Source organism: Boleophthalmus pectinirostris, unplaced genomic scaffold, assembly GCF_026225935.1.
Source record: "Boleophthalmus pectinirostris isolate CB_2022bp ecotype Guang Dong unplaced genomic scaffold, ASM2622593v1 HiC_scaffold_22, whole genome shotgun sequence".
Lineage (NCBI taxonomy): Eukaryota > Metazoa > Chordata > Actinopteri > Gobiiformes > Gobiidae > Boleophthalmus > Boleophthalmus pectinirostris.
Genome location: NW_026571190.1, coordinates 15,203,405 through 15,222,601, shown reverse-complemented (window position 1 = coordinate 15,222,601; position 19,197 = coordinate 15,203,405). Strand labels below are relative to the sequence as shown.

At 38.2% G+C, this 19,197-nt stretch overlaps 1 protein-coding gene across 1 annotated transcript in view; it reads left to right on the top strand.

The window, feature by feature from the left end:
* Positions 1-19,197, top strand: part of sorcs3a (sortilin related VPS10 domain containing receptor 3a) — a 379,316-nt gene that overhangs the window by 139,953 nt on the left and 220,166 nt on the right. The window contains exon 2 of the mRNA XM_020926320.2: positions 8,146-8,213. Within this exon, the coding sequence (XP_020781979.1) occupies positions 8,146-8,213 (68 nt within the window). The remainder of the gene's footprint in view (positions 1-8,145; positions 8,214-19,197) is intronic.

The window sequence follows — 19,197 nt, the reverse complement described above, 5'->3', positions numbered from 1 at the left end:
TATAAGTAATTCATAAAGAAAAGTCTGATTCATCAGCCGTTTTTACTTCGTTTCACTTTGTACAAACTGTCTGACCTCGCAGCCTTAGATTTCATTCGCTTGATGGTAGGCGGGTACTTTTTATCATTTAACTAATCGCTGCTATTTGGTCATGACGTATGTAATGTGCCATTAACGGCGCAACTGCTATATTAAGCTTTTCCCAAATCCTGTAGGAAGAAGGACAATAACGTCTTTCCTCTTGATGAAATTCACCAAACATTCTCTTTATTTTGGCTTTAAATCCTCGATCTCGAGAATCGTTGACAACACTGAATATATCACTCTTCACTGATTGGCTTGTGTCCAGACTCGCACTTCTGGGGTTTTTGCGAACCGTCTATTGTATTTTGATTCCTGACCTAGTTGCTGGAGAGAAATGAAATTGAGCGGAGGCACCAGTGGCTAGTTCTGGCGACCTCTTTACCTGAAATGTTCCACAGTACTGCATACGGCATCAAACCTATCTCTGCACTAGATTACATGCGTTTTTAAAAAATACCTTGAGCACATGTATTCCTTGTGTATGTGATCACCTCTACATGGATGTGACCTGTCATTTGGCCTCACTTGAACATTTTTATTTTTAAAGGTCCTTACACGTAATTAACTGGTGAGCTTTAAGTCATGTTAGAATGCATTCACACATGGTTGAGTATATTAGTCTGTCTACATCTCTTAAAAGGGTAAAATGCTCAGTTCCACCTTATGATGTCATGACATGGTAGTTTTCAAGTTAACAACTACCCTTTAACTTTTTGTTCAGCAGAGACTGGCAATTCCAAGTGAAGTTATCCAAATGATTCTAGTTAAGGTGTATGGAGTTTAAAAACACAGTGGAGTACTCCCCGTATTACCGTATGACAACACAAGGTGGACTGATTTCAGAGAGAATAACTCAGTCTTAATATGCTGGATTTGTATGTTAAACGTGTGAATGAAACAAATCACAACACCAGGTGTGGTTGTGATGGAGAAACAAGATTATAAGATTAAAAAAAATTAGAAATAATAATAAGAGCGGCTGTCGTTTTTATGGATGCTGTATGATGTCTCTTTAAAGTCATGTGCGATGGTTTGCATGTCTGTCTTATTAACTTCATGCAAAACAGCAGTATTTAAAATCACTATAGCAGGCATGTATCTTGTAGGTCATGGAGTTTGGTAAGTGTCTGTCAGTCTTACTGTAATTGTGAATGAAACAAATCACAACACCAGGTGTGGTTGTGATGGAGAAACAAGATTATAAGATTAAAAAAATTGAATAATATTGTCTTTTTAATTGTATATGGTCTCTCTTTCATGTGTGTTTATTAAAATCACTTACAGCCAGGCGACGTATCCATGGAGGTCAAGTGGCTTAAGTGTTTCTGTATTGACATCTGTGTAACACTATTGACATCGTGTCCCATAAAGAGCTCTTGCATTGACAAAGTAATTGCTCTACTGTTGACATGTTAGTGAGAGGAGGGATGCCTAATCACTTTTAGACAATGATTGCTTCCGGGGGCCATTTTGACAATCCTTCTGTTGTGTGTTTAAACTAGTGCATGTTTTACTTCGGTGAGCTGATTCGCTATACTGCAGCACAATCGCTTCATTAATTAAAGACTGCAAATGGTCTTTTGTTCAGAGCAGATAGTACAAAGGAAATGTCTCTGAAACTCAAAATACTAAAATGCCAAGAAGTTCTGTGATGCTTTGTTTTGAGTTGAAGATTTGAGGATCTTTTGTTATGCTCTGATGGGTTACACAGCGCTCCAATGGTATTTCAAAGGAGCAAAGGGAATAATAAAACTGCATATACAACATAGATCTTTGGCTTGAGCTACATACCGCTGTTATTAAAATGAAAATTAAGAAACGTGGAAGTCAACTTTAAACAAACTGTGATTAGAACTGTAATGCTAATGATGCAAGAGTGAGTTATTTGAGAAAACAGAAACAGTTCAAGTTCAGTATCAAGCCTGGAGGAGCCGGTTAACCCATTTGCCATTGTCAAAGAATATGAATAAAGGCTCTATTTCACTGACTGACTTTATTTGCCCAAAAGAATACTATAGTCAAAGCATATTTTAGTTGTAGTTATTTATTCATTTTTTCTTTTGAATACTTTTAGGGTACTGAAAACCATGCATCCTTATTCTGAGGGCACTTGCATCTCCACAGACCTGACTCAGACTGCCCCCGGTCCAGCAGCGCGTCCTGCATTGGTGAAGCTTTGTTGCAGTCTGACACTTGCACTTGAAGTGGAGCTCTGCTGTGCTCCTGCAGTCACTGCCCATGTGTTATCTGCACGTGTTCACTCTAAGTCTGGGGTAACTCGGCCTGTCTCTATGGAAATGTTGTTCCTTGGGCTGCTATAATATTCCACAGTATGGTGTTAAACTCATCTATCTCTGTGGAGAATGTTCTGCATGCGTTTAAACCTATATTTTCATGAATCGTGCAGTTATTTGAATTTGCTGTGTTTAAGACTGGAGGGGCTTATGGGGTTGCAGTGTTGTTAGATGTTTGCATTGTAATCAAACCAGCTAACACACAGTCGCTGAATTAATACTTAATAATGAATTCAACCCTGTCTTTTATAATTCATGTGTATGCATTTTAAACAACACACGTCGCCAACTACAGATATTACTATTAAACAGCAAAGACAGGGGCCGTACACGTGAGCCTCATGTCTGCACTCATTAGCTCTGTCATCACCCAGAGCCCAGACGCTATAGAAAAGAGTTGGTGGCATTTTGACGCGGCGTGGTGACATGGGGACATTTCCTGATGATAATAACATGTTTCTTCACAGTTGGTTAATTGCTGAGACAACAAGGCTAATGCAGCACAAAGTGAGTGACATTCTGATGTATTAATTAGCCGTCTGTGGCTGATTCAAAAAGGGAGAGCAGCGCATGAAATATGAATGTGGTATTTTATGAGCAGCTAGACCCCTGCTCCTATCTGTTGTAAGCAGATTTTCACGATTCATCATCAACATTATTTATGAATACTGCTTGATGTCTACTGCAGATGAAAATTTTTGAGGAAAAACAATATAATACTGATGTTAGAAACTGAGCTGTAACTTTTGTCTGGTGGTTTAATCCCAGCTCCAAACAGTGCATACATACACATATACTGTTTCCTTGGGCAGTACACTTTACCCACTGTGTATCATGCGGTGTTGCTAAGCGAGAGGCTGATGATAACAGATTGGCATTCTATGCAAAGGACAGCCATAGCCACAGAAATTTACTACATTGACTACTGCAAGGTAAAACAAATACACATGCTTTCAGACTTGTTGTTGTTGTTGACATCGATAGAAAATCCAATGGTTTAGGACAGGGTTGGAGTTCTTCCTCTTTAAAGCACCATGAACAAAGTCACAGTAACAGACAGTAAATAAATAATAAGCTAGACTTAATTTAGACGTACATATTCTCCTAACATGCATCTAAAATGTGACCAAAGAGAATAAACTGTACTGCAATTATACCACCCCCACCCACTTTTACTTCTGACTAGGGCTGGGTACTACTACTATTGCCGGTACGATACATACCTCGATACATAGGCCACGATACGATGCATATCTCGATACAGCGTGCTTACGATCTGATATGATTCAGTAAGATATATTTCAGATCAATTCGATACAGTTCAGTAAAAATAATGGCTAAATCATGGCTGTGATACTAAAAGTCTATGTTAAACCGATTCCTGTGCAAAGTGAATATGAAGCACACCCATTTTAATGCCAAAAACAGTGAAAATGTCAAATGCGTTTCCTTCCTCTGAACTAGCAACAAAACTGTAGCACTGTAACAAAATAATTTAATAATATATACCAAAAAATATCCAAGTCTCGCGATATGATATCCTCATGGTATAAACCTCACGGTATATGATATTTATTGCAATATTGTAGGAAAGCTCACGATATGGTCGGGAGGCTCACAATTAGGGATGTAACAATATCCAAATCTCTTGGTACAATATTTTCATGATATACATCTCACGGTACGATATTTATTGCGATATTTTGTGGAGGCTATTATGTTACTTTTTCCTCTTAAAATACCTTGACAAGACTTAATCCAAAGAACTAAAACTTAAAAGTGCTTAGAACTGTTATTTCTTCTTGTAGTCTACACTGAAATGGAGCAAAGGATCATGGTCTATGTAGTTCCCTCTGTCGTTTTTTAGCTATTGCTGCACCATAACTCTGAATTTAAGCAAAGAGACTTGTGATTCCATATATTGTGATGGTCCATGATATTATTGTGAGAACTTTGACTATACGATATCACGATATTTCAGTTACTGTTACATCCCTACCCAAAAAATACTCTTGGCAATATATCGATACAGCAACCCATGGTATTGATACTGTATCATCACATTAAATGATACGATATACCGATATTCCAGTATTTTTGCACACCCCCACTCTAACTTCTGTTGTGTTCTGTTCTTCCTGCTGAGAGTGTTGCCGCTAAAATACTATATGAAGTCAACAATGTGCCCTTTCTATGGGTGGCTTTCTAGTCTGAATAGAACATATTATTTTATTATTTCAAAAGGATAAAACCCCCCAAACATTTTATTGAAAAGTAGACTCGATATCCTTCAAAGTACAGGAGTGAGTTGTTCATTTTTTTGAATATCCTTAGAAATACACCTTCAATGCGAAACTGGCTTTGCATTCACATTTAGCGTGGGTGCTGTTTTACATGTTGGAAGAGGGACATATTGTAGACCACCCTTTTCAGTCCGTGCCTGGAGCATGTTTTCTGTGGTTTGTAGCTTGTGTCCTGAATGTTCTATGAGTAGTTCAGATGTAAGATGTGAAGAAGAAGGAGGATAAGGCAACACAGAACTGCAGAGGGCACACCACAGAGTCCTTCAGACACTCTTAACAACTCTAATACATACATACAGACGCACACATACAAGAAGTTTAAATTATTTTCTTGATTTATATTTAAGAAGAGCTATAATTTGTTCAGTACATAAGGGAATCACTGGGGAAATGAACAGGGAAGCTTTAACTTAGTTTCTTGTAAATGTTTTAGAAAGTAGAGAAAATGTTTTATTTATAGAGCACTTGGTTGAGTAAAACACTAAAATAAATCAAACGTTAAAAAAGGGATATTATGCAAGATCAAGCTTTTGGATCATGTTATAAAATTGAAAAACATACCTGAAGTGGTTTTAGATATCATCCATGCATGTTTGAATGATCTTGTGGTCTTTCCCAGGTACTAGTTGAACCCTCCTTTCAACGAGCCTGTCCAAGACTCAAGGCACAAGCCTATCCATGCCCCAACAGGCACAGCAATTCTCCATAAATATACAAACGTATAGGATACAAAACAAGACACTACCACGTCACAAACCTGTGAATCAGTTTTATGATTCATTAAATATAGTCGTGGGGATAAAATGCAGGTACACTAATCAAATAGACAGGACTTCTTTTCATATTCTTTAAATGTGGTTATTGAACTTTTAACTTGTAGTTGGTGAGAATCCCATATCCTCCATATATCCCACAATGCCCTCTGTTTGACCCCGCATCTTGCTCGGGACAAACCATATGCTGTGAGTAGTAGCAGGAGGGACCTGCATGTAGCGGATCCTAGCCTTAGCGGAGAGTTCCCTGGTGGGCGGCCATCTTGTTGGCAGAGCCCATAGGGGAGTGAGGTTGGAAAGGTCCTGGAAGTCACTGGGCCACAGAGCTGTGCCAGACCCCGGGGCCCTGCAGGGAGTGCTGCGGTGGTCAGGGGTGATGGGGCACTACTTCCTCCCATCTGCACACACATTTGGCTCCTCCTTGTCTTCCGCTCCTGAGGGAAAGACACATGTCCTCTTTTGCTCTGTTCGCTCCATTTGTGGTGGTCTCCATAATGCCTGATTTCAGACAGACTTTAGTTTGAAGTTGTAGGATGTCAGAAGTACTTTTAATCAATATAGAAACACACTGCTGTCAAAAAACAGCAATGTAAAAAGAAACAATAAGTCATCTAAAATGTGTTTTCTTAACAGGAAAATCTTTTTAGTTTACTATTTATAGTTTGTTTGTTTTGTTTTGTTACACCTTTTAGATGCTGTGTATAAGATTTTATTACTGCATATATTACAATAAGATTCAGTAGAAGCACAGCAGTCTTTTAATCCACAAAATGAAGATTATAGTTTTATATCTAATTTGTTTTGTTTCTTTAAAAAGACAGAAGAGTGGGCACTGATCATTTTTACTTATTTTTACAACTTTCTTCATTTTATATACATACAGAAGACATCAAATATGTAAAGTAAGATAAATGGAATTATGTAGCAAAGGGAAAAAGTAAATAATTACTATTATTATATCTTATATTAAAATCCTTAAAGTAGCCAGCTTCAAAAATATTTTATCTACTTATTTAACTTTTTATCTTTACTACATGATCCCATAGTTGGCAGTATCTTCATACATGTTTGTTGTCTTCCATATGTATCGAAAATGTAGAAAGTACAAAAAATAATAGAAAAATGTTTGTATATGAGTACTATATGATATATTTTGGTATGTTGTATGTATGTATGTATAGCAAGTTGCCACTGGAACCTAACAACACATCTACTTCTAAACTAGATTACTTTCCTTGATGATGTCATTAAAGAAATAGATGTACACAAAAGACCACATCTTCCCCTCTTGTCCCTACGCAGGAGACAAATTAAATGCCCATAACAGAGTGTTCTCAATTATACAACAACAAACAGATCACCATAAAAAGGCCCAATGTATGCAAATGGAGGATGCCTGGAGGGAGAGCAGATGCAGACTGCACATGGACCAAGAGATGCAAATAAAATGCGTTATGTAAAAGCATGTCTCTAACAGGGAGGTCAGGTCAAGCGTGGTATCCATGCTAAATACTGTCGCGACATTTGTTTCACTAATTTTGGCCACTTCCCCTCAAAAGTGTTTAATAACCTGGAGGTGAGAGGATTGTCACAGCTGTTAGCAGATGGCCAAGTGGAATACACATTTTGCTGCGATCCATGTACTTCATCTTGACAATGGTTCAATTTCACACCAGTGCTGTTGGCGTAGTGGAGAGGACTCTTACTGCTAACTTCTGGATTCACACCAGGCTTGTGATTGGTCCAGAAATGTACTTTGGACAGTTTTTCTCAGAACACTCGACACAGCTCTCATTCAGACAAACACATAATGATGATATTCATGTTACTTTTTGAGTACTGCATGTGTGTTCTCACGTGGTAAAGCACTTTGGCCCATAGTCTGCTATTTTTGGGTGTTAAGCTGAAAGCAACAAAGTATTTCACACGTAAATTAAACAGGGAAAAGGGTCGGCGTAGAGCAGAGATGTCCTACTTACAGTATATCCAGTGATATATAAATGTGTTGACTTTTGACTAATTTTACATTAAAAAAAAACATGAATTACATAAGTAGTATTTACATATTTGATATTATTTCAGTTTCCTTCAGATCTAAAATCTAGTCCACAGTCAGTATGCATATCAGTAAATATGACAATTTTAAATAGTATGTTTTACAAACATAATAAAATACTGACAGGTGTTGGACAAAAAGCAGCTTTTCCAGAACCATATTGATCTGAATAAAGTGTGAACCCCAAAGTCAAACTGCACTAAACTAGTGATTCTCTGTGGTCTCTGAAAGAAGGACAAAAAGTTGTAGGCTGCAGTGTCAAATGAAAGAAAGAGCACAGAAAAGCATATGATCAAAGTCTGAAAGTTTTGATGGAAAAACTTGCTTTTTGGGAAATGATTGATCAGTTTTGAATGTAAAACTGCATTTTGTTTAGGAAAACAAAATTTCTGTTTATTATTTTTTGGGTTCAGAACTTTCAGCAGAAGGTTCCCTTATTTAACTGTTTCTTACTTTCTGACCATGTTGACAAAAATCTATTGCCAAACTGTAAGATTATTCAAAGGATGTTACATTTTAGCTATTGAGGTAGCATTTTTGTTTATGTCCCAGTTCCATTGTCTATGTATTTGCTTGCATTTAAAAAAATAATTATAATAATAAAAAAATCTAAAATCCATATCTTTTGTTCACAGGTGATCCTCATTCTGACCAAGTTATATGACTTCCACATCGGCAGCGTCACTGAAAGTACTCTATGGAGGTGAGTAAAAAAACGTAAAACATTTGAACTCAATACTATGTAATATACACAGTTTTTATACAACTAAAATGTTCATTCATTTAGACAAACTTAAAGGTGCATTGTGTAACTTTTCTGGTGGTAGTATCAGGTCAGATCTGTGGAGAGGCAACTCCACTCACATTCATAATTCTTGATTTATTTTTGTTATTTTTAAGCAGTAAAACCACCTTTAGTTTAATAAAGTAAGGCAGAGATGTTTAATGCTGTAATGCAGAACATTCCAGGCAGAGCAATGACATATCCATAGAAACAAACAGGTCACGAGCTCCCAACCAAAAAGTTACACAATGTACCTTTAAACTATACCAATCACTTACAAGTTAGCAATCGTGGAAGCAATTTTTTGGGATATTATTTCGCAGACTTACAAAATATTTCTTCTTCTTGGCAGTACTCTCCAAAGTTTGACAAAATCTCCTAACAACTCTTTCAACATTTTTGTCTATTTTTCTTTTAACTCTTGCCTGTGTATTCTTGTACTGCACCTGTTCATGTCCTGTTTCTCACCTTGTATGTGAGGGGGATGTGGTCAGGAGGAGGTGGTGCGGCGTTAAAATCTGCTGGTTCTATTCCCTTTCTGCTGAATTATCTGATCTACTCCGCTTCCTCAGCCAACCCACGGGAATAGAATAAACAGCAGTACTCTTTTGTGCTCACATTTTGGGAACAGCTCGAGTTCTTGTACGGAGTAGAAACTACACTTGTAAAATGGGAAAGGGTGACAGATCCCAGATGAATTGGAACTACATGTAACCCTGTTTTTTCACACATGGTCAGACTGTGTAAAACAGACAATTTGCAGTTGGGAGACTTAGAAGCTTGGTGGCACATTGGATTATTGCCAAGTGATGTTTTTGTACGTTTTATCAATGAGTTTTTACACGTAATGCGATATGTTAATAGTTATAATCTGTCCCTGAGTTAGTTACATCTTCCTCCCGTGGTTTCTGTTGTGAGATGTGATATTACTGGAGACGGTGGCTTACAAACCAGTAGGTTGTCAGTTCAGATTCTGCATTGGTGTTCCTACGTGAGGCATTTCAAACTGTTTTCCCACTCCATTTAAACATTTGTCATGAAGCATATCAAAATATGATATGAAAATAGAATAAAATAGGCAATATTGAGGATTCTTCTAAATGTATTTGCGTATTTATTCACTCCATACTCTGTTACTACTGAAGTCTCTCCATGGCCTAGCACCAAAGTACATCTGTGACATATGAATCATCTCTCACTCTGAGGAGCTCAGGGACCGGCCTCCTGCTGATGCCCAGAGTCAGGACTAAACACGGGGAGTCAGTGTTTCAGATTCATGCAGCTAAAACCTGGAACAGTCTTCCTGAAGATGTTAGACAGGCCCCTACTTTAACTCTGTTTAAGTCCAGACTCAAAATAGTTCTGTTTTAGCTGTGCATATGACTGAAAGGTTTTCATTTTTCATTCTTTCTAAGTCTCTCTAATTTAATTTCTATCTCTCGTTTTAATTTAAGGATGATTATTTATGATTTGTGTGTTTTTAGTATATTTCTTATTCTGTAAAGCACTTTGAATTAGATTGTGTGCGAATTGTGCTATACAAATAAACTTGCCTTGCCTAGTCACAGCTGCCCAGGGGTAGACTACTGGATGCAAGGCTGCCAGTCTGCAACATCGCACCTTTTCAACCACCACCAATCATGCTCTCTCTCTCTCACACACACACGCAATATTCATAATAAAGTATGAAAGGTGAGCAAAGTGTCTTGCCTAAGGACAAAATATAGAACTTGGTCTGAGCGAGAACAATTCTTCTGACCTTCATGTTGGTGGATTAGTCTCTGTCGCTCCCAAAGAGTGAACAGTTTTTTTGTTACAGTTGTGGGTTTTATTCCAAGGCATCCAGATATCTACAATACATTGAGTTGTCAACATTTAAAGACATGTATTGACATATGGTGTAGGTTTTATGGTTTACTCTATATATGTTACCAGGGGTCATCAAACTAAGGCCTGTGTACCCCCCAGCCCCTCTGCTCCCCACCACTTGAAATGGCCCTATAAGGCAATGCTCAAAAGTTGTCATGGTCTATTTTTTTAAGTTACTTTTTGGCAATAATGACACGTCTGCATTTTTTTAAATTTTTTTTTATTTTTTCAATTAAAAAATGATATTTATATGAAGTATTTACAAATAATTCTATGATGTATTTACATTTGCCTCCTAATTTGCTGCCGAATTTTCATTATCTGACAAGTTCGAGATCAAACAGCGACAGTCAACACGAGCACAGAGTTAAAGTACGAAAAGTTGACAGAGAGTGACGAATTTTCAAAGAACAGTGGACGACCAATTCTTTTTTTGTTCAGTGTAAAGACCGTGCAGTTTGTCTAATATGTAAAGAAAGTGTGGCGGTTTTCAAAGAATATAATCTGCATTGTCAGGGTCATACAGTTCTGTTACATGGTCGACCTGAGCCCGGCCCCCCATCACAGTCAGAAGCGATAATGTGGCTACCAGAGAAAAAAAAAAAAGTATATGCAGCAGCTTCTTACAACCTCTAAAAGTGTAAGGGACACAAAACAATGAAAGAAATACACAGATATCTGCATACTTAATGGACACATTCTGTATACATATTTACTCTTTGTAGTTTTGGATTGCCAGGTTCCAGTGGAATTGGAGCATATGCCGTTTGTGTGTAATCATGGAGTTATCAGTTACCAGTGCCAACATTCCCACACTTTGAGCTTCATCTTTATGGAAATGGTGCCCTGACAGTCACAAGCGGTGCCAAAGTGACTGTTGGCTCCATCTCGCATTCAGAAAGCTACTAAGTCATTTGGACCAGAGGCAAAAAGTTATGCGTGTTTTGGAGTTAAATTGACAGGAGATTTCTAGTGGATAAAGTACAAAAAAATGAACTAAAGAGGCAATGCAAGAACAAGGGCGGCTTTTGTTTAATACTGTATTGATGTGATCTTAACTGTAGAAAATGTCATATAATGTCTAATGGGAAATGTGTAGAGGGAGAGATGAACTGGTGATTTTAAGATAATCTGGGGTAGAATGTAAAGAGGATAACTTTAGGAGGATTAGGCAGTGAAATTAAAGGTGCAGTTTGTAGCTTTTCTGGTCAGAATCAACTCACAGCTGGTCAAGTTATTGATATGCCACATATGCCAATGTTCCACAATATAGCTTTACATTTAATCTATAGCTTTCCCTTCATTATGACTTTTTATGACTCAAAAATACAGACATTCTTACTGTAGGCGGGGTCAGCTCTCCGCAGAACTGACTTTGTAACTTTGCCTGAACGTTTAAAGAGAGGGGGTATTATGCGTTTTAGTGTTATTATTTATTTATTTATTTGTTCATTTATTTATTTATTTATTTTAGCTGCCATGTTATGATGATATTTTAGATGTCATCCATGCATGTTTGAGTATTTTAGCCCACAAGCCATCAATGCTCTCATACTATAATTCTCCATAAATATAAAAATATGTAACTTGACAAACCTGATGCGATGTGCAGTAGTGTCATTAGCGGGAAGCTCGTTGAATATAGCATTTTCAAAACAACAAAAGGTTATATGGTGATCTAAATATGTTATGTGTTAGCAGTTAATACCCCATAGAAAGAAATTAACCCCAATTTAATGCCATACTGTAAAAAAATAAATAAATCCATGTTTCATCCATCTATTTATTTTCTTTCGCTTTATTCAGGGCCGGGTCGCAGGGCAGCAATCTAGGCAGGGACTCCCAGACTTCCCTTTGCACGCACACTTCCTTCAGCTCTTCTGGGGGGTCCCTGAGACATTCCCAGGCCAGCTGAGAGACAGTGTCCCTCCGGTGTGTCCTGGGTCTTCCCCAGGGCCTCCTGCCGGTGGGACATGCCCAGAACACCTCTCGAGGGAGGCATCCAGATGCCCGAGCCACCTCAACTGGCTCCTCTCAACGTGAAGGAGCAGCGGCTCTACTCCGAGCTCCTCCGGGGTCACTGAGCTCCTCACCCTATCTCTAAGGGTGCGCCCAGCCACCCTGCGGAGGAAACTCATTTCGGCCGCTTGTATCCGCAATCTTGTTCTTTCAATCATTACCCAAAGCTCATGAGCATAGGTGAGGGAAGGTAAATCCCTGTTAAGCAATGAAATCTCCATGGAGACAAGATGGTGACAAAGCTTGTACTTGAAAAGTCATACAGTTGATCTTTAAAAAAAATCAGGTAATACATTATAATGTCTATTGTTTTGCCAAAAATAACTTCTCTTGTTCATTTTTCAGCCAGACACTGAAAAACAAGTGTGACAAAGTGACAGGCCTTGAGTCATAAAGGAATGGTTTGAGAGCTGGAGGTGGCTGGTGAGTCACTGGCAAAGAGCTCATGTTATTAAGCTGCATGGTAAAGCTCAGATTGCTGACTGTATTTTAAGGATCCAGGAACTATCAGTATGTTATAGGTTTGATAACACTGTAGAGGAGGTTTCATCTGGGCTCTGTTTTGGCACTCAAGACATTTCAACTCTCATCCAGAAGGCATTTTATATTGATGGAAGTGACTTGAACCACTGGGAATCACAGAAAACTGAGTCAAGATGATCACAGATGAAACCTCCTCTACTTTGAACCACTCCTGGACTAATGAAGGATTACACCGTCTCATTTATAACAAGATCTGTAACAAGCATATCATATTGTAATATATTATTAAATTTAAGACAATCCATTGAAAATTAATACATAAAACACAACACCCCCCCACCACCACCACTCACCAGTCTGTGATTAAAATAATAAAATAGCAATAATAAATTAAATAAATAAACAGTGGTATTATTTTAATGTGTTCACCTATTTTGGTTTGGTTCTGAGACAGACTGAACCAGTCAGACTTCTAAAACTATAATATATTTTATAATTATAATAAATTATTACAACATTTGTATTATCAGTAGTTTAAATTAAAGGTATATTATGTAACTTTTTGGTTGGGGGCCATCACCTTCTTATTTCTATTGATATGTCATTGCTCTGCTTCAATATGACATTACAGATCTGCCTTATTTATTCTTTCACAGGTGGCTTTATTGCTCAAAAAAGCAGTAACATTTCCATGGAGAAAAGCATTTGACGGACCCTGCATCACAAAAGTTACACAATACACCTTTAGAGATACAAATGTGAATATTATTACGTATTAAGTACCATTATATGATATTGCTGATTCACCAACCAGAACCAGAGCAAGAACAGATGAAAACACTGCAACAAACACTGAAAACTGTGTAAGTCCCTTGTGCTCTTGAGATAGTGATGGCTGCAGTCTGTTGTGAGTGAGATGTGCGGTGACACTTTGGCTCTGTGAAAATGGTGTAATCATCAGGTAAAGAAACATCCAGAGAGTGGAAACAGGACAGGAGCTGGCACAAGCCCAGCCCAGTCACTCAGGACACACTACAGAGGACGGGCAGGTGCTGTCCATCCACAACTCACAGTCTGGATGAGAGGAAATGGGGGTTTAGGGAATACTATTTAGGAAGCTGTGAAGAGGAACAGAAGTGGAAGTCGAATGTACTTTTATGGATATAGAGTATTTTTTTGTCTTTTGATAAGATGAGAGACACGTTTTAATCAGCATTGGGGGAAATTACTACAACTAAGTACTACAGCTGGACACTTTGCAATAGTTGAAGCCATTGAGTGCGTGCAGCGACAATTTGGCAGAGTTGTGTCTCGATTCAGTGACCTTAGGTATCCCAGACGTGTGATGTAACCACCACACTGCAGTTTACACAGGACATAAACAACTCTCAAAGTTTGTAAGTTTCTCTGCTCTCATAATCAAATTCAACTGGTGCCCACTATGAATAACATGACATGCTTGGGAATAAGAATTGCAAGATTCAGGTAAAAGTGCAGAGTAGGATTTGAACCTCGGTCTTTGGATCTATAGTCCGGTATGTTATGCCGTCACAGGGAGAACATCTATGATATTGAAATGAAGTGGCAGATTACCTACTGGCATCTTCTACATTCAGTTAAACCAGTGTTTGTTATGACTAGAGCTGAATATCATTAAGAAGTGACCGATATGATACATACCTTGATGTACCACGATATGATACATCTCAATACAGTGCACTTTTAATTCGATGCGATATATTTCACAACGATTCAATATTGTTCAATAAAGGCTAAATCATGGCTGTGATACTAAAAGTCTTTGTTAAACCACTTCTTGTGCAAAGTGAATATGAAACACGCCCATTTTAATCATCAAAACAGTGAAAATGTCAAATGTGTTGCACAAACGATTTTCCTTTCTCTAAACAAGCAACAAAACTGTAGCGCTGTAACAAAATTATTTAGTTAAATATACCAAAAAATACTCTTGGCGATATATATCGATACAGCAGCCCACAATATTAATACTGTGTTATGACATAAACGATATGATGTGCTGATATTTCAATATTTTTGCACACCAAAAGTCTGTGTTAAAGTTTGAGGTGAGGTAGCAAAAGTAGGGGGGAGCCATTTCTCAATTCAAGAAAAGAGAAAAATCTGACTATCAAGTGTAATTTTTGTGTGTTAAGAAGAAAATTTTACTTCATTTAAGTTAAGAAAAAAATACTTAATTTAATAAACCAGGAAAAATCCAAACAACCATGACCCTTTAGCATTGGAAGCTCGGGAGATTCCTAACCAGATCAGATCAAACCTGACATTTCCAAACATTGTACAAGTTATACACTGCAGCAGATTCTTCATTAAAATTTTCTGCATAAATAAACTTAACTTTACGACATATAAACCATAAAGAGAGTCAGCATCATTTATGTTGGTCACTTTATTTATGTCACTACCGTTGTGGTGAAAAGACTGAAAAGTTAACTAGTAACTGGGATGCATGCCAGAGTATCCCGGTTACTATCAGAATATACCAGTTACAGTATCACGGATTCTCATAACCGGGATACTGCCTTATTCGGGATTCTGAAACCGGGACACTGTGTATACATGCACCATGACCAAACCGGGATACTCAAAAAACCCGATCATAACCGGGACACTGATACTGATGTGCATGTAAAAACACTCACACTATTGAACATTCCAGATCAAATAATAATGCCATGGAGCTAAGTGGCTGACCTAACCTTTAATATAACAATTATGGAATTTGTTTTGTGTCTTGGAAAGCCAAAATCGTAATACAGTTGACAGAGGTTGTGAGTTAACCTGCAAATTTCCCTTGAGCAGTCATCATTTTCTTAAATCAGCCACATTCCCCAAACAGCATCTCCTTTTCTGTCTGCCTGCGTAGTGTCAGCCTGGCTCTGTTATGGTTCTCACTACAGCTAATTGAGATTGCAGCTCTGATGGTGTGATGGTGTGTGAGGGGGAGAGTCACAGCCAGTGTGTTGATCATTTTGAGGTAAAACGTCACAAATGGCAACCCGAATGCTTCCTATTTTCTAGAAAAGGTCGAGACAGTGGCTACACCTCAGTATCTCCACACCGGTCAGTCAGGATTAACAAACATACTGACCTTTAAGTGAATATGACAGGTTAGACTACTCATTTCCATAATTAACACCCATTGTTGTTTAAAGTTTTGTTGAAAATTTTACTTTATCCTTTAACCTGTAACCTTTATTAATTTTGGTGAAATTTATAATATTATTACATATGTAGAGGTAATTCAATAACTATTACTAACAAAGGCCAAAACATGTCTAAACCACACGTTTCCCAAATGCCAGGATCCTTGGCTTCTGAACTACTTCGGGCAGATCCACGTCATCTGAACTCCGCCAAGTGGTGTTCCAATTCCCCCAAAGCCCTCATGTCCTCAGTGCTCGACTCCTCCATTTGGCTCTTTTACCAAGGATGCACGGGTGGATCCTTGGCCAGATTGAAGTGCACCACAACTTCATTTGTTACGAACTTTATTTAACGAGTAAAATAGATTTTGATAAAATAAAACTCATTCTACAGTAAAAAAAAAAAAAAAGTAAATATTGTGCTGTTTTAGCCACATTGCTGCAGAAAGAAGGGGATTGGGAATACAGTTAGCCTATCATCCAGAAATGTTTTAGCCTTTGTGTTTATTTATTTTGACTAATTATCAGCCTAAACAACTCCGTAACAGATGATTCATTCAGCCTTTATTGTTTGAATGCACTCTGACACATAAAAATACCTCTGAGCACATCTGTAGAAGCACTGATATTTATTAAGACTCAGGGTTTTATGACATTTGATTTGGTCACGTGACAGGGCACAGTCGCTCCCTCCACAGCCTGTTCCAGGTGAGGACCCTTGGCTATGCTTCGGAGGAACCAACCGGAGGAGAGCTACTAAGCAGTCTTTGTAGGAAGGATCCTGGGAATTGAGAAACCCCCACAGAGTTAAGTGTGATGTCACGGGTCAAAGGCATTATGAGAAAAAAAAAAAGGTTGTAAACTGGACCCTGAAGTGTTATCATCAATTAACAACTCTACAGTTGTGACTGGAGAACTGAAAGTAAGAGACAAATTTATTTAAAACTGCCAGAAAAATGCAGTTTTTTTTACCATTTTTCCATAAACTGCCTCTTAACTGATACATAACCATGATAAATATTTACCACACGTACTATCCCACCAAACCAAGCAATAATTAGAAAAGATTAAAGCCTGTCATATGCACTTTTAACAGTTGAAGCTGATCATTTGGAGGAGCGTAATCATCAAAAGGGAGGCAAAGGAAGGGGAGTCATAAATCAATTGTGCAAGGTAATGTTTCAAAGTTATCTCAAGACGTGTATCGGCTCCAGACAACATGCATTTTGGATAAATATGAATCAAATGTGACAAAAGCTGTATTCAAATGAAGGGATTTCTGATGAAGATAAAATATATGGATACAAAACAGACCAAAACTCCCCCCCAGCATATTGATGTGTCCTTGAACAATATAGTAAATGCTAGTGCTAGTCATTTCTAGGTGCAGGGTGGCAAGAAAGTTATGGGTTTGATTCCCAGGCCTTTCTGTGTGGTGTTTGCATGTCTCCCTGTGTTTAGGGGGGGTTTCCTCTGGGCACTCTGGTTTCCTCCATAAATCCAAAACATGCACAATAGGTCAAATCCTCCAGCTTGGGTTGTCCTGACCAAGATCACGGAGATGGGTCTCCAGGCACAACACAGCGGTACCCATTGCTCCTGATGAGGTGCCCCAGTGTCACTGAAGGATGGGTCAAATGGAGAGGACACATTGCCCTATGGGGATAATAAAATGTAAATTAACCTCAACCTTAGTGTGTATGAAAACATAATGCTTGGGCAATAATAGCTGAGTTGGTGGAGCGTTTGTCCACTGATCTGAAGGTTGGCGGTCAGATCCACTGACCCACAGGTTGGCTGGTTTAATTCCATCTCCTACAAATGAATGCTGTTGTTGTGTCCTTGGGCAAGACATTTAACCTACCTCACCCCCCAGTGCGTAAACTGGTGTATGAATGTGTGTGTGAATGGATGAGTGGTTCCTTGTTGTAAAGCACTTTGAGTGAAGGTGGAAAAGCGCTATATAAAAATGTGACCATTTACTTTACAGAGTGCAAGAGTGGCTCAGCATTTGGGTCCTGCAAGTCTACTTTTCCTGGACATTTTTCATGATAGTATACTATTAGTATTGTTAACTGAGCAGTTTATGGATTATAAGGACTAATGTATCAGGAAAACGGTGATTCAAACTTTGGATAGTCTTTCGGGTGAGCCAGGCCTCTATTCTGGCAAGGTTCAAATTCAGGCTCAAAACAGTTTCTTATTGTCTTGGGTTTATTTCAAAGACAATACAGTAAAGTGCATTTACCTTGTTGACATGTTTTGGCTGCTGCTGCAAGCCATCTTCAGAACTGTCACCGGTGTTGGTGGTGACGTGTCGTATATCAGCTGTTGTTACTTCCTGTAGCCGTGGTCAGCCTGATGGACCTGGCAGGTCGCTCAGACTGACCACGCCTCCCGTCGTTCGATGTTCTCTGGAGGAGGGTGTCCCAGGTGTGTGAAAGAAGGAACATTTTGTCATCATGATTAATGCTGTCCGTGACTGTGTTCCTCCTCCAGCAAGGTAAACACACTACTGCATTGTGTTTATAAGTACATAAGAAGACAAAATGAACGTCTTTGGCTGAAAACAGTTCTGCTCAGCTGTGCATATGACTGAAATAATTTGATCTGCATTCATTTTTACAACTACTTTTATAATCATTATTTAATGCAGCATTCTTGCCTTAAATAACCCATGTCTTGCCTTTTCTCTTTGAGATAAGTCAAAGAACACCTACGTCAAATACATAATGTTCACATTACATTGCAATTAACAACCTCTTTCTATTGTCAAAGTCACTGTTGCTGTGATACGTCCAGCCATGTAAGGGATAAAGGTATAATGACAGTGTATTATTCAGCAGTATGATTACAGGGGAATGTCAGGGGAAAATGAAGGCAAACCATACAGAATGTCTCTATTACGGCAATTTCAGAGCTTACCAATGGCTCAACATGCGTCACGGTGCAGTGAATGTGATGTTTTTAGTAGGGCTGGGCAAAAATATTTTTTTAAAATCACGATTAATCGCATGTTATACGCAAAACCAATTAATGAATTAAAAAGTAGAGTATAGCGCTCTTTTATTGGAAATGTAAATGAAAGAGCCATACATTTGTTGTGCAAACAGCATTTCTTTCACAGGGGAACCTCAGAGCCTTCAAGGTGTTCAGGGAAGGCTCAAGAAAAAATATTGAATGGACATTTGTACTACTAATATATTTATTGAATATTTTTTTTATGCTGTGAGTAATGAACACTTCACTAGTAATAATTTCTAGATCAGTGTTATAAACTTGGACTGATAGTTCTTAGGAAACAAAGAGTTAACATAATGGAATGGAAATGGACCAATCACATTTTT